At 46.2% G+C, this 26,249-nt stretch overlaps 2 protein-coding genes across 40 annotated transcripts in view; both read left to right on the forward strand.

The window, feature by feature from the left end:
• KIF1B (kinesin family member 1B) overlaps positions 1–4,439 on the forward strand; it is a 91,041-nt gene extending 86,602 nt beyond the window's left edge. For 19 of the 37 annotated variants that reach the window (XM_087915051.1, XM_087915065.1, XM_087915055.1 and 16 more), the window contains 4 exons: positions 861–1,010; positions 1,222–1,414; positions 2,684–2,802; positions 3,481–3,822. In XM_087915051.1, the coding sequence (XP_087771177.1) occupies positions 861–1,010; positions 1,222–1,414; positions 2,684–2,802; positions 3,481–3,523 (505 nt within the window). In that variant the 3' untranslated portion in view covers positions 3,524–3,822. Of the gene's footprint in view, positions 1–860; positions 1,011–1,221; positions 1,415–2,683; positions 2,803–3,480 lie in introns of all 37 variants that reach the window. The other 18 variants (XM_087915056.1, XM_087915067.1, XM_087915069.1 and 15 more) reach the window with 2 other exon arrangements.
• A 5,578-nt stretch (positions 4,440–10,017) lies between these two features.
• PGD (phosphogluconate dehydrogenase) lies at positions 10,018–26,001 on the forward strand. Of its 3 annotated transcripts, none has more exons than XM_026715805.2 (13): positions 10,018–10,258; positions 14,720–14,795; positions 15,971–16,150; positions 17,125–17,190; positions 18,192–18,310; positions 19,325–19,394; positions 20,450–20,584; positions 21,349–21,538; positions 23,008–23,138; positions 23,747–23,880; positions 24,473–24,572; positions 24,721–24,843; positions 25,685–26,001. In XM_026715805.2, exons 1-13 carry the CDS (start codon positions 10,251–10,253, stop codon positions 25,802–25,804), a joined length of 1,452 nt encoding a protein of 483 aa, XP_026571590.1. In that variant the 5' UTR covers positions 10,018–10,250; the 3' UTR covers positions 25,805–26,001. The 3 variants fall into 3 exon arrangements, with proteins under 3 accessions (XP_026571590.1, XP_087771215.1, XP_087771214.1); XM_087915089.1 differs by lacking the exon at positions 10,018–10,258 and adding an exon at positions 10,336–10,944; XM_087915088.1 differs by lacking the exon at positions 10,018–10,258 and adding an exon at positions 10,452–10,645.
• The last annotated feature ends 248 nt before the right edge of the window (positions 26,002–26,249 follow it).

Raw genomic sequence — 26,249 nt, forward strand, 5'->3', positions numbered from 1 at the left:
CTGAGCTGACTTCCTGTCCCCCTGGCAGAGCCCCCGATCTCTCTGGCCTGGGGAGAAGTTAGCTCTCCCTCTCCGCCCCGCTCCTCCGGGTGGAGGCCCGTTTTTTGGAGTGGGAGGGAGGGTGCACTAGTTTAACCCAGGTTTCAATAAAGCCGAATGTTTGTAGCTCGGGGCTGAAATGAGGGATCCTTTGGTCCTTTCTGAGCTCGGTTGCTTCCTTGCAGATGTTTATTAGTAAGGACTTCAGTTTGCTGTCAGCTTATATTTTGGTGGCTTGATTGGGTGGCCTTAGTCAGTCTTTGGTTGGGCTTTTTACTGCTGGCTCTTTGGCAGTTTCTTTATTACTGAGAATGTAACATCAGACCAGCAGTCTAGTAAGCAATACCCCAGTCAAGAAAATGCCAAAGAATATAAACTGGCAGCAAATCCACTCCATACTAGCACTGTTGATGTTCCCTAGTTGGGTCATGAAACACCTGCAAGAAACACTAAGAACCCCGCAGTCGTTTTCCCCCTCCGTCCCTTCTCCTCCCTTCTACAACCTCCCTCCCTTCTAGCGCTGATGATGTTCCCTAGTTGGGTCATGAAACGTCCGCAAGAAAACCAGCAATCTCAGAGGGCACCAAGGACCCCTTAATCCAGGTTTATAAGGAGCAGAGAGAAATAACCTCAAAGGTCTCCCCAAATAACCTTGATTGTTGTGTGGGGTTTCTTTATTTTTGGCTCGTGAACTGATCGTGAAACGTTTGTGAACTAAGTCAGTGTTTTTCTGCTTTGGCAGCGCCTTGACTTAAATTCATCGCGTTCTTTCATTTTGGACTGTTTTCTTTTCTTTCTTTCTTTTTTTTTTTAAACCCAAGAACCCCCGAAGCAAATTCTCGGGCCTCTAGCCCTGGACTGGAGGCCGAACCATTCCAGCTGACCCCCCCTGCTGAAGTGTCTTACTTGGCAAGAGCCGGGAAAAATGAGTTTTTGAATCTCGTTCCGGATATTGAGGAGATCCGAGCTGGGTAAGTATCTTCCTTAGGGGAAGGAAGGTGCCACTCAACAACCGGGAGAAAAGCCCGCCCTCCCCCTCTTCTGAAGATGGGCTGCTCCATCTCAGCCTCCGATTCATAGCTTTTCCTCCCCGTGGGAAGCGGGACGGTTTTCCTGGGGCTCTTAACCAGTCGGACTCCCTAAAACCTGATGGGTCTGTTCCATGCCGGGCTCTGCTTCCAGGTCCGTGGTCTCCAAGAAAGGCTACCTTCACTTCAAGGAGCCACTCTCCCCTTCGTGGGCCAAGCATTTTGTGGTGGTGCGCCGCCCGTATGTCTTCATCTACAACAGCGACAAGGACCCCGTGGAAAGAGCGATCATCAACCTGTCCACGGCTCAGGTGGAATACAGCGAAGATCAGCAGGCCATGGTGAAGGTCAGTGGTGCAGAAAATAGAGGGAGGAAATAGATCAGAATTGAGCTGGAAGGGACCTTGGAGGTCTTCTAGTCCAACCCCCTGCTTAGGCAGGAGGCCTATATTGTTTCAGACAGGTGGCTGTCTTAATCTCTTCTTAAAATCCTCCAGGGTTGAAGCACCCACAGCTTCTGGAGGCAAAGCTGTTCCACTAGTTAATTGTCCCCACTGTTAGGAAATTTCTCCTTAATTCCAGGTTGCTTCTATCCTGGATTAGTTTCCATCCATTGTTTCTTGTCTCCTGCCTTCTGGTGCTTTGGAGAATAGCTTGAGTCTCTCTTTTTTGGGGGGCAGCCACTCAAATATTGGAATCACTGCTATCCTGTACCTTCAGTCCTTCTTTTTGCTAGACTAAAGGTAAAAGGTTCCCCTCGTACATCCATGCTGGTCGTTTCCGGCTCTAGGGGGCGCTGCTCATCTCCGCCACAAAGCCAAAGAGCCAGCGCTGTCCGAAGACGTCTCCGTGGTCATGTGGCCAGGGCAGGACTCAACGGCAAAGGCGCAAGGAACACTGTTCCCTTCCCACCAAAGGGGTCCCTATTTTCTCTACCTGCATTATTTTTAACATGCTTTCGAACGGCTAGGATGGCAGAAGCTGGGACCAGGAACGGGAGCTCACTCCATTAGGTGGCGCTAGGGATTCGCACCGCTAAACTGCCGACCTTTCTGATCGACGAGCTCAGCCACCGCATCCCAAATCCTGCAACCGTTCTTCATAGGTTTTTGCCTCCAGCCCCTTCGCGATCTTAGTTGCTCTTCTTTGCACTTTTCCCAAAGGGTCCACATCCTTTTTTTAACGGAACGTGGGGACCAAAACTGGATGCAGTGTTCCTGGCGTACCCCTTGCTTTCTGAAGTGGTATTAAATACTTCATGTGTTTTTCATTCTGCACCTCTCTATTTGTACAACCAAGGGTTTTATTAGCTTCTTTGGCGGCTGCTGCACAGGGCTGGCTCATGTTTAAACGATCACCTATTTGGCGCCAAATCCCACTGCGGTAGTTAGACGGCCTTTGAACCCTGTATCGATCAAGAAGGATTCCCTTGGGGAGGAAAGGACCACGAATTCTCCGAAAACGTGGCCAAGAATGTTCAAACCTTCACGATTTCCGCCGAGCTGATTTTTGTTGACAAACTAATTCTGCTTTACGGAATCGTGGAGACTAGAAAAATTGCTTAAAAGGCCGGCCGCGTTTTTATTTTTATTTTATTTATTTTGCCTTTTATTTAGACACCAAACACCTTTGCCGTCTGCACCAGACACCGTGGCGTCCTCCTCCAAGCCCTGAACGACAAAGACATGAGCGACTGGCTGTACGCCTTCAACCCCCTCCTTGCCGGCACGATACGGTAAGAGGGACACGCCGGGGATGCCGGATCTGGGGCCTCTTGGCCTGCAGACGGTTAGCAGAACAGGGCGTCGTAAACCTGGCTGAAAACCCTGAAACGGCACAGCATGTGCCGACAGCCTCTCGTAAGGGAAAAGGGGCTGGGGGAGGCATGGGAAGGGGCTGGTGGAAATTTCAGGTCTGCAAGGAAAACAAGTGGGCGTGTTTCTTTCCAGAGGAAGTGTTGCAAAATGGGCGAGAAGCGAGGGGATTGGTTAGAGAGAGAGGGGGAAAAAAGGGATGTTCATGAGCAAAGAGGAAGTTGAAAAGCCTGGGGAATTCTGGGAGTTGAAGTCCCTTATTTTCATTTTGTTTACTGCAGGAGCAGAGACTGGATTTTTATTTATTTTATCTATCTATCTATCTATCTATCTATCTATCTATCTATCTATCTATCTATCTATCTATCTATCTATTTAATTTGGAAGCACAAAAATTCCAAATCCTGCATTTCTCTCCCCCAGCCTTAATTTTAGCTTCCCGGCAACAGGGAGAGTTGAAGAAAAAAAAAAAAAAACCTCAAGGAAGAGGATAAACTTAGGTTAGGAGAGAGACGCGCGCACCTGCGTTGGTGGCGTTGTGTTCTGCCTCCACGCCCTTCTCACTCCGTTTCCCTTGCCCTCTTCTCTCTCCTTGGCAGGTCCAAACTCGCCCGAAGACTCTCCGGACAACTGAAGTACTGAAGGTCCCCGAACGGGGAATTCTCCACGCAATTTTTTTATTTTCTTGCCCAATCCATCTCTGGCTCTAAGATAAAAACCTCCCCTCCCCTCTCGTTTTATTTTTCTCTGTGATAACTTGAGTCGCCCCCTTTTCCCTTGTACGTAAACACCACCCCCCACCCTCCGTGGCTTAACTTGGCTCACGTCCGGCACTTTCCCTCCATCCTCTCCTCTCTCGTCTCCCGCTCTCTTTCTCCCTCCCTTTTTTTTAAAAAACAAAAACAAAAAAACTATTCTAAAGTTTGGTTTTTTTTCTTCCCTTTTCAAGTGTTGAAAACACTTACTAATCGCATGTGGCCAAACCGAAGACGAAGTGACGGGAGGGAGAGAGAAAAAATATGTGGTTAAGTGGGGAGAAAGTGTGTGTGGGGGCTGTTTCATATTTATATATGCACGACTTTTTTGTTTAAAAGAAAAAAAACCTTTCCTCCCCTCTTCCTCCTCCTCCTCCTCCTCCTCTTCTTCCTCCCCTCCTCCTCTTCCTCCTCTTCCTCCTCCTCCTCTCCTCTATGGGCCCTTGCTTCCTCACCCCAAGTGATGTCCCCTGTTCTGCTTCCTCCTACGATGTGTTTGTCTCTGTCTGGATGTCGAGGATTTATATTTTATTTTATAGTATATTTTTTTGTCCGTCTAACTTTGATGGCTTGGAGATAACCAGGCTCGTGTTTCACACCAGGAATGGCTGCTGCCCTCTCCTTGGGGGCGTCCCCTTCCCCAGCGTCCGTTGCCTGGCCCTCTGGATCTTGTGTTTTATTGATTTACTTTGGGGGTCTTATTCTTTGGGATCTCTGGTTCAGGAACTGGGTCACCCCGAGGAAGGAGGGTGGACGTAGGCTCCAGGCTCGGCTTTCAGCCTGGTGAAACAATTCAGCCCTTCCTTCTCGGCTCGGCGATGGCCGCCTGCAGCTTTTCACCGTTTGGGGCAGTTTCGGATGAGCAGGTTTCAGACCTTCAGGGTCTGGCTTTTGGGACCTGCCTCTGCCCTTGATTTCCCCCCCCCCCAAGTGGAAATCTCGCCTCCCTCCCGGAAGGATTTGAACCGGCCCAGTTGACAAAAATAGGCAGAGGATTTCGGCTTCGTGTAAGCGCCCTGTTTTTTTTTTCCGCATGGGCAGAATCAACCGGAGGAAGGTGGAGCGGTGTTTGAAAAGGGGGCCGGACTCGTGAAACGGGGCGGGGATTTCGCCGCATTGGGGCTGAGCGGCAGCACCGCTTTCTCTCTGCCTTCCCCGCCATCGAAGGATCATTTCTATCCATTTTAGAAACGTTCCTGCTTTAAGGCTCAGCTCCCTCTCTCTCTCTCTCTCTCCCTTCCTCTCTCTTCCCTCCCTTTCTTTCCTCCTCCCTCCCTCTCTCCTCCCTCTCTCTCCCTCCCTCTCTTTCCCCTCCCTTTCCTCCCTCTCTCTCCTTTCTTCCCCTCTCCTCACTCCCTTCCTCTCTGCCCCTCTCTCCTTACTTTTTCCTCCCTCTCCTCTCTCCTCCCTCTCTTTCTCCCCCTCTCTCCCCTTCCTCTTTCCCCCTCCCTTTCTCTCCTCTCTCCTCTGGAGTCAGGAAGGAAATTGGAAACAGGACGGTGGGACGTGCTGTTCTCTTCTCCGCCTCTCTTCTCTGCCCTTGAGGTGGAAAGGAGGCCTACCCAACACTCCACCCCCTATTGTCTCCTCTCTCCCTTTGGGGGTTCCACCGTAGACATTCCTGTACCTCCTTTGCCGAACCTCCAAGAAATTCGTATTCGAACTGCAGCCAGGCGGGTCTCGCGTGCCTGAGCGCTCCCTTCTTACCAAGAAATCCAGCCAGCCTTCTTCCCCTTTCTTGGTTAGCTTATCAGGGCATTCTTTCCATGGTGGAAGTAGATGCGCTCCTCCCGGCCTTTTGCCTGCAGGCCGGCAAGGGAAAATGTGACCTCATGGGCTTTCTAAACTAGCGCGCGTGCACACACACACACACAAAGGTTTGTGTGTGTCTCTCTCTCTCCTTTTGGTTTTTAGCATCTCTGCAAAACTTGGGCCCAGAGGGAGCCTTGGTAGTCACTGATCTGTCCAGAGAAAGGCAAAAATCTGGTTTTCCCCCCCACACACAGGGGACCTGTAAAGGAAGTAAAATGGGACATACTTACGTATTTGGTTTGATTGCTTTGGGTTTTATTGCACTAAAACGGAGTCTTAACAGTGGGACTCCCAACCTTATGATATTATTTCATCTCCTACCAGATACACTACTTAGCACGCACACACACAGACACACACACTGTAAAGGTGCTGGTTGGTGACATTTTGCAGTGGCTTTAATGATGTGTGAGTTTTTCTTTTTGGTGCATAAGAAGCCACTGTCACTCCAGCTTTGGGCTACAAAATGGTGGAAGGAATCTTGTCTGAAGCTGGAAAAGGAAACCTTTTTTGGCAAGTGTGTGTCTACTACACTCCTGTAACTGTTTGTTGAGCTTGGAACAAAGCTGGTGGGAAAATTTGCTCTGGAAAAACCACTCCCTAGGTAACAAGGGAAGGATGATATAACGTGCTCTATAGGAGCATTAAGGAGTCAGGAGGGCACACCACCTCAGCTTGGGCCAACCTTTACGTGAGCAAGAGGTTCAGCGTAAATCTTAAAGCCGCCTTCTGTTGCTTATTTTAGATGCTCCGGATTTGCCTGTGCGGCAGTTGATTTAAAATGGATGTAGGGGAATTAAGATTATTCCGCCCCCCGCTCTCCTTTGGAAGTCCTTAACCCATTTTAAAACTCAACCAGCCCTGCTTTCCTGCAAAGCAGAGAAAGAAACTCCGCCTCTGTGCTTCGCTTTAAAAAAAGAAATAAGCTAAATTTCGGCAGAAGCTGGATGTAGAAAGCTTTAAGCAGCCGACGCGGCCTAGAGCCAGCCAGCTCTTTGGGCCGGTCTCCGGAGCTGCAGGGCCGCTGCCACGGGCCAGCCAACCCTCTGCGCAGGCCCTGCAGCTCCAAGCAAGGACCGTCGTCATCATCTCCTCTGCAGAGTTTGCAAGTTAAATGGCAGGAGCCGAGAAGCCAAGATTATTATTACCCTGACTGCAATCTCAGAATCACCTGCTCCTATCTTTCAGTCGGAGTCAGTCGATTTCATCCTTTTATTTCTTTATATCTTATCTGTCTTTGCAAAACGAACAGCATACTTTTTTAATTCTTGTGCCCAGTGCCCTCCTTGGTCATTAAATGATGTTAAATTAGAAAGGGCTGCCAAGGAAGCAAGCGAATTCCTAATGGTTCTTTTCCAAGCAAAGTCGTTTTCCTTTTCTTCTGCTTTGTTCGTCCGATGCACTGTAGGAATTATTTAATTTGTGTTTTTTTGTGTGTGCATGTGTAAAGGGATGTATATTTGTGCTCGCTTTCCTTGTACATAAACCTCAACCTCCCATTGTTCTCTCCCTCTTGTATGATCTGCCATGAATTAATCCTGTTGTCTGCCCAGGCATCACACGGTACAATATAAATTTCCCGTTCTGTTTGCGTCGTTTTTTTTGTTTTTTGTTTTAAATTATTATTTCTAACATGCTGCTTTTAAATAACAGGGGAATATTGGGAACAAAAACATTAACTGCTGCTGCTGCTTGAAAGTTTCTTTGAATGTATCCGAAACAGGACCTCAGTTTGTCCGGGGAAAACAGTTCTCCGCTACCATTCCTCCTGCCTCGTCGGTGGCCAGCACCTGCCTGGCGCTTTTTAGAAAAGGGTCAGGAATGTATTTCGCGCTATGCTTCCTCACTAGCCCTGGGGAAAGGGGAGAAAAGACAGGGAGGAAAACACTTTAATTTTTATTTTTATTTGGCTCCAAGGGCCACTTCGGTGCGGGGTTCAAATCCATCCAGGCATGTCGGAAGACGACCGGCCGAAATGAAAGGCTGGATTTTGAAAGCTTTAGATTCTTCTCTGCTTCCCGGAGCATCGGCGGAACTTCAACCTGCTTGCAAGACCCAGCCCAATTCCTTATTTATTTACGACCTAAATCTGGGGCATCCAATTGCGGCCATTTTGAAGACCTGTTGGACTGCAACTCCCAGAATTCCCCAGCCAGCCATGGCTGGCTGGGGAATTCTGGGAGTTGCAGTCCAACAGGTCTTCAAAGTGGCCGCAATTGGATGCCCCTGACCCAAATCCTTCGTGCTTTGCAGTTTTCCTCTTAGGATCCACTCCTTTGTATATTTGCAGATGTATTTTATTTTTGTTTCTGTTTTTAACAAGGACCTGCCATTCCACTCACATACCCCCCCCTTCCCCTTTCTTCCTGCCCAACTGAAGTGGCCTTTTGGACCGGATTCTCAATTTTTTTGGAACCAATCTCCTCCTGGTGGAAGGAATCCATTCCAGAACACGTTTTGACGTGAACGATTTGGTTTTCTACCCTTTTTTTTTTTTGGTTTTTTGTTTTGGTCCCAAACCCACTCCGTCCCTTCCCTCCCTGGCAAACCCCATGTTTTATTTTGTAAATATATAACTTGATGATGTTTGGAGCTTGGGTATACAAACTGTAAATAGACTTCATGTATTTGTACTAATTTGGAACCATTTTGCTGTATAGCCTTTAGGTGTGCAATGCAGATACTCTTAATCTAAAACTCTTGTGTGTGGTAACTGCACCACTGAAATGTTAGTACACAAGGTGGAAAACAATAAAGATACAACTAGCGTATGAGCAAGGTGCGTGTTCATTTTGTATTGTCTCCTTTAGTTACAAAGGAATGGGGTTTTTTTTTCTTTTCTTTTTTTGAATAAGATCCTTATAGGAAATTTATTGCAAGGGTCTTTCAAGTTGGCAAGTTTTAAGACTCGTGGACTTCAACCCCCAGAAATCCCTGAGCTACCATGGCTGGAGGAGGAATTCTGGGAGTGGAAGTCCACAAATCTTAAAGCTGCCAAGTTGGAAGACTCCTGATCTACAGTATCTCTTCTTCCATCTTTATCTACCTATTTACCTGCCTACCTACCTAATATGTCTATCTACCTACCTATCTTGTCTGTCTGTCTGTCTATCTTATCTAATCCAAGGCTCTTCAAGCTTGGTCAGTTTATGACTTGTGGACTTCAACTCCCAGAATTCCTGAGCTACCACGACCAGAGGAGGAATTCTGGGAGTTGAAGTCCACAAGTCTTAAAGCTGTCAAGCTTGAAGACCCCCCCCCACACACACTCTATTGGCTTCCAGCTGATTCAACCCTATGGAGCACCCCGGATTAGAAGACCCCAAGACAAATGGGGCAGGGCAAGAGGGGAACATACACAAAAGGAGGCAAGCATCTTGTCGGTCTAAGGAGGTTTGTGCTACCCTGAATTTGGGCTGAAAAAAACAAGAGGGTGAATTTGTCTTTTTTGAAATATTGTTTTTCACATTTTACAAATCTGGAAGGGTCCAGTGACATCATTATTACAGCAGATACCAATCTCCTTTTGTTCAGTCTGAATTGAGGGTCCCCGTGGGCCTAAAGGGGGAGGAGGGCGCCCACGGCAGCCAGAATAAAGCAAAATCACTATTAAGTCGATGGAGGTTCTCAAAGTCCTCCAAGTCGTGGTTGTCCCAAAGGGGCTTTTTTTTTTTTTTTTCCCCTCAAGAGGCCACTGGACTTCCTGTTTGTTCTTTCTTTCAAGAAGTTTAGCTTCTCCAAGAGGCTTCTTCACCTCTTTTAAGTCTCATTTCCTGCTTCCACCTTACCATAAAAATGGATGGATGTTAAAATGAGCATGAACTTGAAGTTGTGTCTGTACGAAGAGATGTAACCCGGGATTATGCTGCTTTCAAAAAAAAAGATGTTTTGTTTGTTTTATGTTTTGTTTGTTTTCAAAAATCAATAAAAAAAATTAAAAAATGGATGGATGTTAGGTGACATGGGTACTTAGATGCGGGTGGATGAATAAATGGGATTCACATTTTTTTACTACCGGCTCTGTGGGCGTGGCTTGGTAGGAGTAGCCTTCTGTGGGCGTGTCTTGGTGGGCGTGTCAGGGGGGAGGATATTCTGCCAAATCCCCCTTCCCACTAACCTGCTTTCCAGCTCCCTTCTCCTGAGCGGGGCAACCCAAGGAGAGCCAGCCGATCAGCAGGGAATAGATGTGGGTTGTCCGGGGCCAGTCAGAGGTGGTTCTTTTGCCGGTTCTCCAGAAACTGGTCAGAACCAGTTTGAATACCCACCTCTGGCCGGGGGGGAAGAAGGCTCATTTACTTGCCGAAGGCTTTCGAATCGATCCCGCACTTTCCCAAGAGAAAAGCGACGGGGACACGAGACGATTTTCAGCAGGAATACGGGGATCGCTTCCCCCGACCGCCGGTACGAGCCGATGAGCAAAGATTCTTCCCCCCAAGGCCATACGACCCCCTCATTCAAATCGCCCAGCGACCGATTTCTTTACGTGACGCGCATTGCAAAACCCCCGAGTCTCTTTTCCGGGTCCACCTTCATTCCTTCCTTCCTCAAATGCGCGGAGCGAGTTTCCCCGCCCCGACCGGGGAGGCGGCTCCAGCGAAGGACGGGGCCGAAGAAGGTGAGCCGATCGCTATAAGGCCGCCTTTTCCTCCTTCGCCTCGCCCACCCTCCCGCCTTTAAAAGGCGAGGCGCCCCGCCACCTCCTCCTCCTCCTCCCCGCGGTGGGCCGGCCCCCGACCGAAGGGAAGCCTCGCTCGCGAAGAGCAGCTTTTTCTCCGCTCGCCCGCCCGCCCGCTTCCATCGCCATGGCCGAGTAAGTCGCGCTCACTTCGTAGATGGGGAGGAGGGGGGCTGAGGAGGGGGGAAAAAACCCCTCCCATCTCCCCGGACATGCGCAGAAGCTCTGCAGGGCTACCGGGCGGGAAGGGAGTGAGGGTAGAGAAAGCGGGGTACGGCGCTCTGTACATGCCGGGACCCCCTTGAGGCCTCGCGGGCGCTCATGAGGCGCAAAGAACCGAGGGGGAAATCACGGCGAATCCTCGCCCTACCCCAAAATTCCCTCAAACCCCCTCGGGTCGGACGCGAAAGGACAAGGCGCTTCATGGCGACGGCGGGGTGGGTGGGTCGGTTATCCGTCCCCCAGGCTACCCCACCCACTTTTCCCCCTTCGAAAAAGAACCAGACAGAGCGAAAGATGCGGGTATTGGAGCGTCTTATTGGGTCTGGAAACCGGGCTCAGCCGCCCGGGGGCGATGGAGACGAGGCTGCGGCGCCCCCCGAGCTGGCAGCGACCTGAGGAGATTCTGAGGGAACGCGCCGAATTGGGGGGGGGGGGTGGCGGTCTTCCTCGTTTTGCCTCCCGCTCCGGGGCAGCCGCCTGCTGGAGCAGGTGCCGTCTTCGCCTCAGATCTCTGAGGTGTGACCGGTGACTTCTTCAGTGACTCCACCCGCTTCGTTCCGCCCCTCTAAGTGGGCTCCTTTGCCCCAGATCTTCGGAGGGTGAGCAGTGGCTTTTCCCTCAGTGACTCAGCTTGCTTCGTTCCCCATTCTCTTTCTTCCTCACTTCACTCTTCAGTCGCACCCCTTCCCTTCTTTCTCCTTCCTCACCCACCGATCCTTTCCACGGATGCTCTGAGCCTGGTCTCAGTTGGGGTCCCCTTATATACCATTCCCCCCCTCAACCTCCCCTCTCACCTGATAGGTGGGTTCCATTTGGGGCCCCTTTTATTGGCTCTCCCTCCAGCCTGTTTTTTTCCCCCAGACAGTTTCTCATTGGCTGACAAAGCCAAACTTCAAATGTATCGATCCCATGTTTCAAAAAAAAAAAAAAAAGCTGTCAAATTAATAAATTTACCTCAGGCCAATTTTTCACCCACCCCCAAGATTGCCATGATGGCCAAATCTTGGTTTGTTTTTGATACTAAAGATAAACTTTGGTTTGGCTGGTCTTGGGATGTGTGGCTTCTTCAGCCAGGATATATCATCAACCATGGTTTGGATAGGTTGGCGATGTGGCCTGCTCAGCAAACCTAGTTAACCTGAGAGAAGAAAAGCGGCCAAGATTGGCAAGAACTGAGAGGAACCGAGAAGGAAGTTATTTTAGAGGAAACTCAAGTGATCTATGGCATTAGGGGATCCTAATCATTGGGTATAAAAATAGAATCTTAACTTTTTTCTTACTTAAGAACATGGTTTCAAACATGGTTTCAAACAGCCCACAGTGAACCTGTGGAACTCATTGGCACAAGACATTGCAATGGCTACTCCCTAGAATGGGTGGCCTCTGCTAATTTGCAAGTCAATTTTTCAACCAATCCACCCAAGGCCTCTGAATTAAATCAGTTTAAGATTTTCCCTGAAGGGAAAGAAGAAACTTCAAGCCGAGAAGCTAGGATTGGCCCGGGAGAGTTCCCTTGCACAAAAATAATAATTTCTTGATTTTTCTGAGCTCAGATGAGTTTACACGCTGCAAATAATCTCCTTCACTTCTGGGGAAGTAAAAGAATTTCTGCCTGCATTTTTTTTCCCTATCACTTCCTTGATCTCTGCGGCTGATTCGGTTTAATTCTGGAGGGCTACACTACCACAGATTTCTTCCTTGGCACTTCAACTTGAGTGCCAGGGTGAAGAGAGAGAGAGAGAGAGAGAAATAGGCTGGATTAAGAAATCCTATTTCCTTCCTGATTTTTCTTTGAGGCAAGAGGCTGTTGCAACCAATCTCCGCCTTCTGGAAATGTGAGCATTTAGCAAGACCAGCGTGCAAACTTCCTGAGTTTGAATTGCTTCTTCAGGGTATTCTCATTTTTTTGTATGCGCTCCAACCTCTGATGAAACTCGATTGGTTTGACCTAGTGTGTTTTTACCCCCCCTTTGTTGCTTGTAAACCATGATCTGTGGTTTAGGGTGAGGTTCAAATTGGTGTGAGAAGCCTAAGATGAGAAGCAATGCTTACAGTAGTGGCCAAAAGGGTGGAAACCTTTTGGGAAAAGTGTCTTTTTGAGGTTTGATGGCTAATAATAACACCACTTTTTGGTGTGGGGAGCAGTACCATAAAATTATATATCAATGAAAGGACAATTTAATCAAGAACTTAATGCAACAAAGCTTGTTCAACTATCTGTATTCTATGCCATGTTATAGCCAAATAACCAGAAAAGCACAAGTTGCCTAGCTTATACCAGGTAGCTTTCCTTCATCTAATTTGTAGCCAATGAGCACAAGTATTTAGAGAGGTAATCTGGTTTTGGCAATGAGCCAATCAGATCACAGTAAGATTCAGTTATTGCTGTCATGTATTGAGTATGAGAGCCAAGGGCATTTGTCAGCGTGTTATGTGATCGCTATCAAGTTGATTGGGCTTTTTTTTTTGATGTTCTTCCATTTAGTGAGCTTGTAAACCCTAATAATTAAAGTAATGGTGCAAGGAGTTGACTGGTTGCCCAGAAAGCGATGTGAAATAGTATTATGAAGTGAACAAGGCTACAGTTATAAAGAAATTAGAAGAAAAATTGGTGGCAACTTAACCAAAGGTGGCGTTTGTGAGTTTTTGAAGAGGTACAGCTGTGTAAAAAAGTCCTGCACGCTTTCAGTTTTAATAAGCAATAGCAATAGCACTTAGACTTATATACCGCTTTATAGTGCTTTACAGCCCTTTCAAAGCGGTTTACAGAGTCAGCTCAGCCTCTTGCCCCCAACAGTTTGGGTCCTCATTTTACCCACCTCGGAAGGATGGAAGGCTGAGTCAACCTTGAGCCTGGTGGGATTCGAACTGCCAAATTGCAGTAGGAGTAGCTTGCAGCACTGCACTCTAACCACTGCGCCACCGAGGCTCCATTTAAACATGTTTAATCAACTTTTCACTCATATAGAAACCACGCCAAATTAGTACTTTGACAAAAATGTCTATAGTCGGATTGAGATGCATAATTTTTATTAATATGACCAAAGTCTTTTAAAGGTTCTGAGTGAGTTTATGTGCTAAAACAAACACAACTTGCATTTTTGAGAATATTAGGATCGAAAGTAGCCAATCAGCAGCGAGCTTTGGCTGACCAATCTAAATGCACAGAGGCTAAATCTATGAGCCAATCAATGTTGTCATACTCTCTGATATAAATAGGCATGAAAAGCATCGAGAAATTTAATTTAGCTCTGGCTGTGGGCAAGGATGAAGGCCTTTGCTTTCACCAGTACTGAGCAGCGGCATCGCATCATTGTGCTTCATGAAGAGGGTTACTCCTGTACAGAAGTAGCCAAGAGAGTGAAATGCCATCGCACCACAGTGAGCAGAGTGGTTGAAAAATACCAAATAACTGGTTCAGTTGATGACAGGCTCCGCTCTGGAAGACCAAGAAAGTCGACAAAACGGCAAGATCGGGCTCTGCAACGCATTTCGATGGCTGACAGGAAGCTCACCTCATTTCAGATTACAAGAATTTGGGGTGAAACATGTGATCTAAAAGTGTGCACAAGCACAATGCGTCGCAGACTGCTTGCCAGAGGGCTCAAAAGGTGCAGGACTCGAAGTAAACCTGGGTATGCATCAACCTGTTTTCATAGCCATTGTACGCATGCAAGAAAATTCACAATCCCCATCCAAACAGCACCAAATTGCAAAAAGCTTATGCTTTTCACTTAAAAACTACCAGTATTTATTCAAATGAAACAATATTTGCATAGCAGTTAGCATAAAATATCCTAAAATCAATGGCCTAGCCAAAAAATGTCGTAAACCATAAAGCGTGCAGGACTTTTTCACGCAGCAGTCACCAGAAAACCACACTCGTAAAGGTAGGAAAAGGTGCACAACTGCAAGTGATGATAGAAGCATTAAGGGACTGTCTATGTGACGGAAGAAAATCATCTGGGTGTATACAAGATGAAATGGTGCAATGCAATGTGAAGTTGAGTGCAAGGACTGTTCGGTGCAGACTGCAGAAATTTGGCCTAAAATCTAGAATTCCACAAAAAAGCCACTTTTGTCTCTCAAAGGTTGAAAATCATCTTTCCGTTGATATATAATTTTATGGTACTACTCCAAAAATATAATATGTAATTGTAATATCCATACAGGATGGACTGATGTCTCCTCTCTGGGTGACAAACTTTGCTACTAATTTCGGTTTTGCTACTTTTGTTTTCTTTGTAGCTGGGCTTACATGCTTGGGTAACCTAAGGACATTTCACAGGGTGCCTGCCACAGAGGGATGAGATCTCTCTTTTTGGAGTCAAATTTGCCATTTAAACATTATTTTTCTACACTTTCTTTTTGCAGAGCTGATATTGCGTTGATTGGCCTGGCAGTCATGGGTCAGAATCTCATCCTCAATATGAATGATCATGGTTTTGTGGTGAGTAAACCTTGAGTTGCAAAGATTTGGTGCAAAATTATTTGCAAGCGGCAGAAGCTGGGCATCCCTCAGATCAGATGTTGTGAGATGTGGCTTCAATAACTTGTGATACATTCCTCCACGGGTTATTCTTTTATAAACATATTTTTCTTCAGTGTTAATTTTAGCCTTTTGATATTGATTTTAGACATCTGATAGCATTGTTATGGCCAGATTAAAGAATATAAACTGTGAAAATCAATAATCCTCCTGTTGCCTTCATAATAAAGAGGATTCCATTTAAAAAAAAACAAAGGAAATCTTTAAAAAAGAATCTCTCTCATTCTCTTGTCTTGGAAGATTTATCTGTAAAATGTAGCTTGACTCACTTCCTTGAGCTCTCTCCTAAATCAGTCATTCTGCAGCTGAGCCTGCAGTGTGATTGGGAAGCAAAGGGCACAAATCATGCAAAAAGTAATAATTTTGTTTCTGTGTAACTAACTCATAAATATAATTCAGCAAATGAGCAATAAATATTCTTAGCCCTGGGGAAAGGGAAGATAGGAAAATGCAGTCCATCGTCCAGGAAAGATTTTCCTACCATGTTTCCCCCAAAATAAGACCCTGTCTTATATTTTTTCCCCCACCAAAAAATGGCACCAGGTCTTATTTTGGGGGGACGTCATCCACTGACTAACCTCACTGCGTGCATTGCCCCCAGCCTCCTTTTTGCTGTCAGAGGCATTCAGGAACTTCTTCTGCGGCCAGCTAGGCTTTCTTCAGCCCATAACTGAGCTCTGGATCGATCCTGAGTTTTGTTAGCAGCTACAGAGGCCTTCAGGAAAGACTTGCTGGCTGCAGAAGAAATGGGCTGGCAAGGCAGGTGTCGGGGTATGCAAGGCCTGGCTACAACTGTCCAAAGGTAAGTAGTAAGGCAACTCCACTCCCTCATCCCCACCCTAGCTTAATTTTTACCCATGCACTCTGGAGTGGGTGAGATCTTAATTAGGGCTTATTTTGGGGGGTAGGGCTTATATTGGTGCACATGTAAAAATCAAGCTAGGACTTATTATCGGGGTATGTCATATTTCCAGGGAAACAGGGAAGTCTGCAACAAGAAAGCAGGGAAAGCTTTTTAAATAATTGCATTTCTCAAGTTTTTCTTCTCCAACGTCTTTTTCCTTTCATTTACTCAGGTCTGTGCTTTTAACCGGACAGTCTCCAAGGTGGACGATTTCCTTGCGAAGGAGGCCAAAGGCACCAAAGTGATCGGAGCTCACTCCTTAGAGGAAATGGTCTCCAAGCTGAAAAAACCCCGTCGTGTCATGCTGCTGGTCAAGGCCGGAAGCGCCGTGGATGACTTCATCAACAAGCTGGTAAGGAAACCCCTCTGAGATAACAGCTGCCCCTTATAATGCTGCTATGGGCTTGATATGCTTAGCAAATCAATAGGAACTACTTAGCAGTGACCCAGCGAGGCTGTATGGACACCTTGGGATCAGAAATTGCTATATGTGGTGGACATGTGTAGATGCGAAGAGATATTGGGTAAAGATACAGACGTGGTTGGAAAAGATGATAAAGCAACATAAAGACTTAAAACGGGAAATATTTTTATTGGGGATGATACCTGAAAGTAAAGAAAAGGCATATTTAATCGCTCTATGTACTAACTGCAGTTAGAATAGTATTTGCTCCAAATTGGAAAAGTGAAAAGATTGCAATAGAAGAGGATGTGATCAGGAAAATATTAGAATGTGCAGAATTTGGACAGATTTAACACTGGCAATCAAAGAAAAAGAACAAACTGACGATATGGGAAGTATAAGAAAGTAGAGAAGAAGCAGCTAAAAAGGGAGTGGTTATAATGATAAGATATGTGTTAGGATGTTAAAATAAGAATGCAATTATTGTTATGGTAAGGAATTTGTATTAATTAGAAATACTACTGCACAAGATATTTGTACCCAAATGACACGCTATTTGAATGAAAGATGGAATGTTTATAAAATAAAATAATTTTTTTTGATAATAAAAAGAAATAGTGACTCTTTCTAATGTATTACAATTTCTCCCTATTCTCCTAATGATGCTCCATTGCATGGGTGGTCCTCGACTTACGACCACAATTGACCCCCAAATTTCCACTGCTAAGCGAGATATTTTAAAAGCGAGTTTTCCCCCATTTTTACGACCTGTCTTGCCACAGTTCTTAAGCGAATTACGGTGGCTGTTAAGTGAGTCCCACAGTTGTTAAGCGAATCCGGCCTGTCAGGAGGTCACCAAAGGGGAATCACATGACTTGGTCTTTTTTAGATGATCCACAGGAATGTCCTGCTTGTGTTTTCAGGTGCCGCTGCTTTCTTGTGGGGATATCATCATCGATGGAGGAAATTCAGAGTACAGAGATACCACGGTAGGTGTCATGCTCCTGTTAGAATCTGTCTCTGAGGGAGAGGAGGAACAGCCGATAGGGAGTGGGAGTGTAGCTCCCGAGGTTGTAGAGGAAATTGGGGAAGGGCATAGGCCGGCTGGGCAGTCAGAGGAAGACCCAGGCCCATCCCCTCTTCATCCTAGGGCATTCAAGGAGGAACAGATAAGGGAGAAATGTAAATGGTGTGGTCTATGGGGGAGGAAAGGGCCTTGATCCCCTTCATGGGCTGTAGCTGTGAGGACTGTTTAAAAGGAGAAACTGCGCATGGCCTGGTTCTGGAAGCAAAGCATGAAATAATTCTAGTCCTTCATTGCTTATCTGAGTTCTAGCGTCCTTCCCCGTGTGTGTATTTTGATATCTGTGGATGTCTTCAAGCCCTTATCCTGCCTTGTCTCACTAATTGTGGTTTGTGTCATTCAGTGTGGTTTGTGTTGTTTTTTCTCTTTATAATTTATATATATTTTGAGTTTGAACAGAATTTCTTCTTTTTCGCAACTGTTTGTGGGGGAGTTTTTTTTCTCTTCTTCCCCAGTTCAGAAAGGAAATTTATAAAGAGAAGCCACTGGACGTTTTGCCTTGAAGACGTTTCGCTTCTCATCCAAGAAGCTTCTTCAGTTCTGGACTTTTTTCTGGTTTTTCTTTTAAGATGTTTAGCTGAAGAAACTTCTTGGATGAGGAACGAAACGCCTTCAAAGGAAAACCAGAAAGTCCAGTGGCCTCTTGAAAAAAAAAAAAACACCTTTGGGACAACTATGACCTGCATGACTGGAGAATCTCCTTTTTCGTTGTTAGTTGCGAAGTTGTGTCCGACTCCAGGCCTTCCTGTCCTCTACCATCTTCTAGAGTCCATTTAAGCTCATGCCAACTGTTTCAGTGACCTCTTTTTTTCTAGGCAGGGGGTTGGACTAGAAGACCTCCAAGGTCCCTTCCAGCTCTGTTATGCTATTCATTTTCTCTGTCCCCTTTTTTTCCTTCCCTTTTAGAGACGCTGCAAGGAACTCAAGGAAAAAGGCATCCTGTTTGTGGGGAGCGGCGTAAGTGGGGGTGAAGAAGGAGCCCGATACGGACCCTCTCTTATGCCAGGGGGAGCGAAAGAAGCCTGGTACGTATTTCAGATGGTTGCGATAACTTAAGATAAATCCTTTATCTTCAGGCTGCTGTCAATCTTCCCTGAGTCTTCACACCGCCCGGTTGGCAAGTCGGCATTCGGGACTCAGGACCCCGGACAGCTCCCAGTTCCCGGGGAGCTGGTTGAAGATTTAAGGATGTGGGTTAATGTCAAACTTCCAACTAACCAACTCCAAACCAATAAACTCCGAGACAAGCATTTCCTCACAGTTCCATTTTATTCGAGTTGTCCTATTGGCACATCTGGGAAAACCTGAATTTGAGAGTCCCTTCCCAAAAGAGAAATCAAAAACCCACCCCATACACCCATCAGTCCATCACATGGCCCAATAAAATCTTTGTCCCAACCGGAGACATCCCCACAGTCATTCCCTTCCAGGTGCAGGGCAACTTGTCCTTGACTCTCTGAGAAAGGATTGTTGTTCAGTCTTAATCCTCCACTCCTCTATGAAATCCCCCCTCCCAAATTCCCAGGCACTAACTAGCCTTTGAACTCTGGGGCTGGAAAAAGATTCCTTCGAGTCCCTTGGACTGCAAGGCCACCCAACCGGTCAGTCCTAGAGGCGATCAATCTTGACTGCTTTTTAGAAGGCCGGATCCTGAAGATGAAAGTCAAAAGACTTGGGCCACCTCATTAGAAGGAAGGACTCCCTGGAGAAGAAGAGCCGAATGCTGGGAATGACGGAGGGCAAAAGAAGAGGAAGAAGGGGGCGGCAGAGAAGGAGGGGGCTGGAGGGAGTCGCTGAAGCCGTCGGCGTGAGCTTAAATGGACTCCAGAAGATGGTAGAGGACAGGAAGGCCTGGAGGAACGTGGTCCATGAGGGTCGCGACGGGCCAGACACGACCCAGCAAATAACAACAAAATGTGACAGCCTCGAAGCTTCCAAGTAAAATATAGCTTCCAAGGCTGACAGCTGCTACGAATTAGAGGCTGGCAGGAGTTGGGTTCATTTTTACTAATACATCTCCCTGCTTTCTTCCTTTGCAGGCCTCACATCAAGACAATATTTCAGAGCATCGCAGCCAAAGTCGGTACTGGGGAACCCTGTTGTGACTGGGTGAGTCTTTCTACTGAAGCGTTTCGTAGTTTTATACAGGGAGTCCTGTAAGGCCACCCTTGAGCCCATAACGTTTGTTGCTAAGTGGGGCAGTTTATTGAGTTTTGCCCCGTTTTTAATCACGTTTTTTTTGCCACCATTAATAAGCCAATCGCTGCAGTTGTTGTGTGAATCATGTCGCTAAGCAAATACGGCTCCCAACCCCGCAATCGATGTTGCTTGTTGGAAGCCGGCTGAAAAAGTCACTAATGATGATCACACCACTCCAGACCTGTCATAAGTACATGCCAGTGTTGCCAAGGGCTTGGATTTTGATCACATGACTGTGGAGCTTCCGCAACAACGGTCCGCGGTGTGAAAAGCGGCCCCCAAGTCACATTTTTTCCAGGGCGGTTGTGATTTTGAACGGACACTACATGAAGTAGGTCAAGAACTACTCCTCCTGCCCTACAACTTAAGAGGGCCTGACAGAAAAAGGAAAGGAATGAGGACAGCCAAGTAAAAGACGTGTGGTCGTTTCTGGAGCTTTGATGTCTCGAAAATTTTAGATGAAGCATTTGTGGATGAAGGTCAGGCTAGGAATGGGAAGCCGCACGGTCCTGCTTCCGTTTAAAACAGAACGTTCTCGAGCCACCGTGCTGCAGTGGTCAGGATGAAGTACCGCAGGCTCCTTCTGCTGACTACCAGCTGGCTGGAATTTGGCAGATCGAATCCCACCAAGCTCCAGGTGGACTCAGCCTTCCCTCCTTCCGAGGTGGGTCAAATGAGGACCCAGATTGTTGTGGGCAAAGAGGCTGACACTGCAAACTGCTTTGAGGGTGCTTCAAAGCACCGCAAAGTGGTATATAAGTCTAAGGGCTATTGCTACTTCTGTTTTTCTCTCAGCTGGGTTGCGTTTTTGCAAGATGGAGATAACGGCACCAGCCCCACACTGGTTGATCCACAGAGTCGATCCATTTCTTTAAACTTGCATCTTCTTCACGAGCAGATCTTGAACCGGATGCCAACATTATGATGCCCTCTGATGTGGTTCCTCCTTCGTTGTGTCCCAACAGGTGGGAGATGAAGGAGCTGGACATTTCGTGAAGATGGTACACAACGGGATTGAATACGGGGACATGCAGCTGATCTGCGAGGCTTACCACCTCATGAAAGACGTGCTGGCCATGGACCACGACGAGATGTCCAAGGTGAGTGGTCAGAGACGCAGTTGGGAATGGAGGAAGAAGTACGGGGTAAGGTCTAAATGATTCGGAGAGATGGAAGCCATTCTGAAAGTTTATGCCTTCTCAGGTGCGCCGAAGGGGAAACGCAGTTTATTCTATGGCTGCACTAACAGAACCTTTGCAAATCTGAAAGTGTAGATCTTTCAGGCTGAGAACTTAAGGGGGACCTCTCTGAGCTTCTTTTTTTCAGTCCATTTTGCAGCGGAGAGCTACGGCCTCGCTTATCTGACCATTCCCTAGGCGGCGTCTTCTCCCTCCGCCCGCCCGCCCCTCCCTGGTAGCGGAAAAGGAAGGAGGTCTAAATGGAAAGGAGGAGGGAAAGATAAATGGAGGAAGGGAAGGAAGATAAATGGAGAGAAGAATAAATGGAGGGGAAGAGGAATGAAGGAAGAAGAGGGAGAGAGAAGGGAGGGAGGGATGGAAGGAGAGAGGGAAGAGAAGGAGGGAAGGAAGAAGAGGGAGGGAGAAGGAAAGAGGGAAGAAAGGAAAGACAGAAATATTGTACATGATCATAGACCAGCATGTAACAGAATAGCCGAGTTGGGGGTCTTCTTGTCCAACCCCCCAGCCCCATATTTCTACAATAGATCGATCGATCATGTCCTTAGATACCTCTTCTACATATGGCAATATACTTTCCAGAAACCTACCGATGATGGAAGGACATTTCCTTGGTCCCAGCAAATGCAGGAGTGACTCCCCCTTTAACCCGCTCTTTTTTCCTCCAGGTGTTCCAGGAGTGGAATAAGACCGAGCTGGATTCCTTCCTGATCGAAATCACGGCTGACATCTTGAAATTCCGCGACACCGATGGCAAACACTTGCTTCCTAAAATCAGGGACAGCGCCGGGCAGAAAGGAACGGGAAAATGGACAGCGATCTCTGCCTTGGAATACGGCATGCCCGTTACTCTTATAGGTAACCTACCTTTTACTGCATGTTTGCTATTTTGCAAATTTTAAGGAAATGAGATTTTTTTCCTACAGACGTTTAAATCTTCCTCTGATTAATCCTGTGTCCTTTTCTTTTCGGGACACGCCCAATTTTGGGGGAGATTTATTTAGTTACTTTTTCCACCCCTCATTAAAATACTTCCAAAATTATTTTGGTCTTCTTGAGAAGGGTATGCTGCAGTTTGGAGAGGCTGGGGTTGCCAACCCGGTAAATTTATGTTATATATATATTTTTTTCCACCTGTTATCACCATGACTTGCAAGTTCCTGAAAGACAATGACTCATTCTTTCTCAGCAAAGGAGCAGTTGGCTGGCATGGAGGAAATTATTGTGCCTGACAAGAAGAATATAAATCTGCAGGTTTTTTTTAAAAAACTTTTGATCAAGGGAGATGGAAGGACATGTTTATGCATTTGGGTCCTGAATGGACCCCTTACGTTGAGGCACCACGGAGTGAGGGAATTGTAAATCATCACAGGCTCGAAAGACTAAGCCAACGAAAGCTAACAAAATTGAGAAAAAGTAGCTGAGCTTAACCCGGAAGAGCTGACTTAAGCTTTTAAACGATGTGGTTGAGCCAGTGGTGTAAACAGCCGGTACCGAACCTGTTTGGTACCAGTTTCGTGGAAGATAATTCAGGGTTGGGTGGGAAGGAGAAGTGCACAATCTAGCTACAGTGGTGGGATTCAAACATTTTTACTGTCAGTTCTGTGGGCGTGCTTGTTGGGCGTGGCAGGGGACAGATACTGCAAAATCTCCATTTCCTCTCCACCCCACGAACCTGCTTTCCAGCTCCGTTCTCCTGTGCAGGGCAACCAAAGGAGACCCAGCCGATCAGGAGAGGCGGAGAACAGATGGGGTTGGCGGGGCCAGTCGGGTGGTATTTGCCGGTTCTCCGAACGACTCAAAATTTCCTCTACCGTTCTCCAGAATGGGTCAGAACCAGCTGAGTACCACCTCCGCCTAGATCCCAAGCAAACACCGTTTCACTCCCCGCCATTCTCCTCCAACTGTGCAGCCTGGTTCCTAACAGGCCATAGCCTGGTACCAATCCGTGGCCCGATGATTGTACATCCCTGCTGTAAACCCCTCTTTTTGTGTGTATATTTTAACTAGAGGCTATTATTATTCTAAATTTATAAGAAAGATTAAGCTAGGTTTATTTCCTTTTTGCTGCGACAACATAGTTGCAAATTAACCTGAGATAGGTTTTAGCAAGAAAGCACATTTGTTATTGTTTGCAATTCGATTACCCGGCTGGGTTGTATTTCCAATTTCTTTTCATGCTTCTCCTTAGCAGAGTAAATCAAGTTGTTTTTGAAATGCAGCGCTGTTCTGTTTGAAATTGCCTTCAGTGCACGTGGCGGAGTTTTTGGTCTTTTAACTTGGAGGGGTCAGAAATAATTTGGGCTTTTTGGTTTTCCTTCGAAAAGGAGAGGCCGTTTTTGCCCGGTGTTTGTCTTCACTCAAGGACGAAAGGGTACAAGCCAACAAAGTTTTGAGTGGTCCCAAAACACAAGCGTTTACTGGGAATAAAGAAGCATTTCTGGAAGACATTCGTAAAGTGAGTTCATGGCTTTTCTTGTCAGTGGGCCTGATCCCTTCTTGAGCTTTGATATTTTATCAAAATGGGTGTAACAGGGCTGGAATACAAACCAGACCAGCCTTCCTCATTGTGGTGCTGTCCGTAACTTGTTGATTCCATAATATGCTGAAAATTAGAGGCATATTTTATCTGAGTTGCGGAACTCTGGAGGATCACAAGATGGCAGTAATTAGAGGTTTCCGCTGTTCTCTGCTGCCATCTAGTGGTAAACTAAAGTATGCATTATAACCTTCAATATCTGAAGGGCATCGTTGAGGAAAGCTGGTCTGGTCTATGGATCAGCAAGTTTGTTTTGTTTTGTAGAACGAAACCTTTTTAGGATCTGAAGATACCCCAGGCCTAACTTCTACTGAGGTCCTTCCTTGGTTTGCTATCACTCTGAATCATAAGGTGGCTAAGTTGGGGGGGGGGGAGGCTTTTATTCAGCATGATTTGTGAATTTATTTAATTTGTGCAAGCTCTTCCTACTCAGAATCAAAGTCCTTTAATTTGGTTATGGATCATCATAGTTTAAAAAGTCACTATGGTGCCTCCAGGCTATTCTCTAACTTGTGTCCTTCCTATAGGCCCTCTATGCTTCCAAGATCATTTCCTACGCCCAGGGCTTCATGTTACTGAGGCAAGCCGCCAAGGAGTTTGGCTGGACCTTAAATTATGGTGCGATTGCACTGATGTGGCGTGGAGGCTGCATAATCAGGAGGTAAGACAGAAACAGGAAACCGTTTGGAGGATGGACATTCCGTTGCGAAAGCTCTGGGTACAACACAGGCTAACCATTCCAGTCAAACATTCTGGAAATATTGTCAAAAGGGTACCAATACCATTCCACAAGGATTAAAGAAAAGCAAAGAGTTGCCGTCTGCGCGTAGGCGACAATTTAAAATTTTCAAATAAATAAATAAAGATAAAGATAACCAGATTAAGATGGCGAAAGTTCCTTTTCTGAAAATCTCTACTTTCAAAATATCCTTAAAGCTGTCAAAATCGTCTTAACTTTGAATATTATTTGCCTCAGTTGAGACCCCAGAAAGGGATGTACAAATCCAGGGACAGATTTCATCATAACGCACACAGTCATTTCTTTTTAAATTAGTGCAGCGTCGTTCTCTGGCTATAACTCTGAATCAACCTGAATCTGGGGAAAATGTGTCTCGATCAATACAGAACGGATTCGTCCTAATTCCCGCTGGCATCAAATGCCAACCCAATTAAATCCCTCATCGGTTTCATATTCTGATCCTTATTCATTTCCATATTTGTTAATGGCTATTTTTGTGTTCTCTCCTGGGCAGTGTTTTCTTGGGCAAAATCAAAGAAGCTTTTGACCGAACACCTGACCTGCAAAATTTACTCCTAGATGTCTTTTTTAAGACAGCAGTGGAAAACTCTCAGGTGGGTATCTTCATGAAGACTTTTCTGGCTGGGAATCCTGGGACTTGAAATCTGCCCATCTTAAAAGTGGCAGAAATTGAGAAACATCAGTCGAGAGAGAGAGAGAGACAGATAAACTAATTTTTCTGCACTTCTGTCTTTTCCCAAGGATTCATGGCGACGTACAGTTAGCACTGGGGTCCAGATGGGAATCCCAATGCCTTGTTTCACCACAGCATTAGCGTTTTACGATGGGTATAGACATGGCACTTTGCCCGCTAACCTGATCCAAGTGAGTAACTTATGAACGGAGTCTGATCATAAACTTGTTTTGATTCCTAATTTCTTTTTTTCCATTCACAACTTATTGAATCCCAGCTTAACTCCGATTTTCACTAGAAGTGTAATTATATTGTAAAGGTAAAAGTTCCCCGTGCACATACGTGCCAGTCATTTTCGGGTCTAGGGGGCGGTGCTCATCTCCATTACAAAGCCAAAGAGCCAGCGCTGTCCGAAGACGTCTCCGTGGTCATGTGGCTGGCATGACTAAACGCCGAATGCTGTTCCCTTCCCACCAAAGTGGTCCCTATTTTTCCACGTGCATTTTTTACGTGCTTTCGAACTGCTAGGTTGGCAGAAGCTGGGACAAGGAACAAGAGTTCACTCCATTATGTGGCGCTAGGGATTCAAACTGCCAACCTTTCTGATCGACAAGTCAGCATCTTGGCCCTGAGCCACCACGTCCCTTATTTTATAAATTATATTTTGGGAGATTTGATTTCCTTCATTTGCAGTGTGTCTTTCGGGGTCTAATTGTTAGCCCAAAGAAAAGCGAGGAGGGATGTAAAATTCAAAGACTCAATAGTATAGCACAGTAAACCTAGAAACCCCACTTAAAAAGCTGCATAAACCACAGAGCATCCTTCAGAGGTGTGGACTTTCAATTCCAAGAATTCCTTAGCCAACGAAGAATTCTGGGAATAGAAACTGACCTCTTAGAAGCCACCATGTGGTCAATTTTAGCTTGCAAGAGTGGCTGTGTGAATGCAATCTTGATCAGTATTAGTTCTTCCGTCGTGAACGGTCTAAGCCTCAAGTTGTCAACTCAAAATGTTGTGCGTTCTCTCTCTTAGGCTCAGCGGGATTATTTCGGGGCCCACACCTACGAATTGTTGTCAAAACCGGGCGAATTCATCCACACCAACTGGACAGGGCACGGGGGCAACGTCTCGTCTTCGTCCTATAACGCCTAGAGGATAGAAAACCCCATGAAAGCTGCATAGAGGGAGTCTCCAAACCTTGGGGCATTCCTGTAGATGTCCAGTTTTTAGCTGTTATTTTCTATTTTCTTTTTGTAAAGACAGTCTTATGGTGTCTTAGGCAAAAGCCAGAATAAAGTTGATGGAATTAAAATGGTATTCTGCTGAAATAAATGCTCGTTTCCAACTCATCTTCGCTTTTTTAATCCCTTGAGATCGTAGCAATTTGATGTACAGAAGCAAGAATTATATCTGGTCAGAGGGGCAGGGATGATGGGGTTGGTAGTTCGCCCCTCCAGTCCTGGCTGGCTTGTTTATTAGCGTACCAGTTTATTAGCCTATCAATTAGCATATCAGATCCTGTTATCTGGTCGTCAGCCCTGGTATTCTCTAATTTCTTGGACTACAGCTCCCCATTTATTGCCAGAGGTGGCCCAGG

This window comes from Pseudonaja textilis, chromosome 18 (genome assembly GCF_049901715.1).
Source record: "Pseudonaja textilis isolate UNSWEBS1 chromosome 18, rPseTex1.2, whole genome shotgun sequence".
NCBI lineage: Eukaryota > Metazoa > Chordata > Lepidosauria > Squamata > Elapidae > Pseudonaja > Pseudonaja textilis.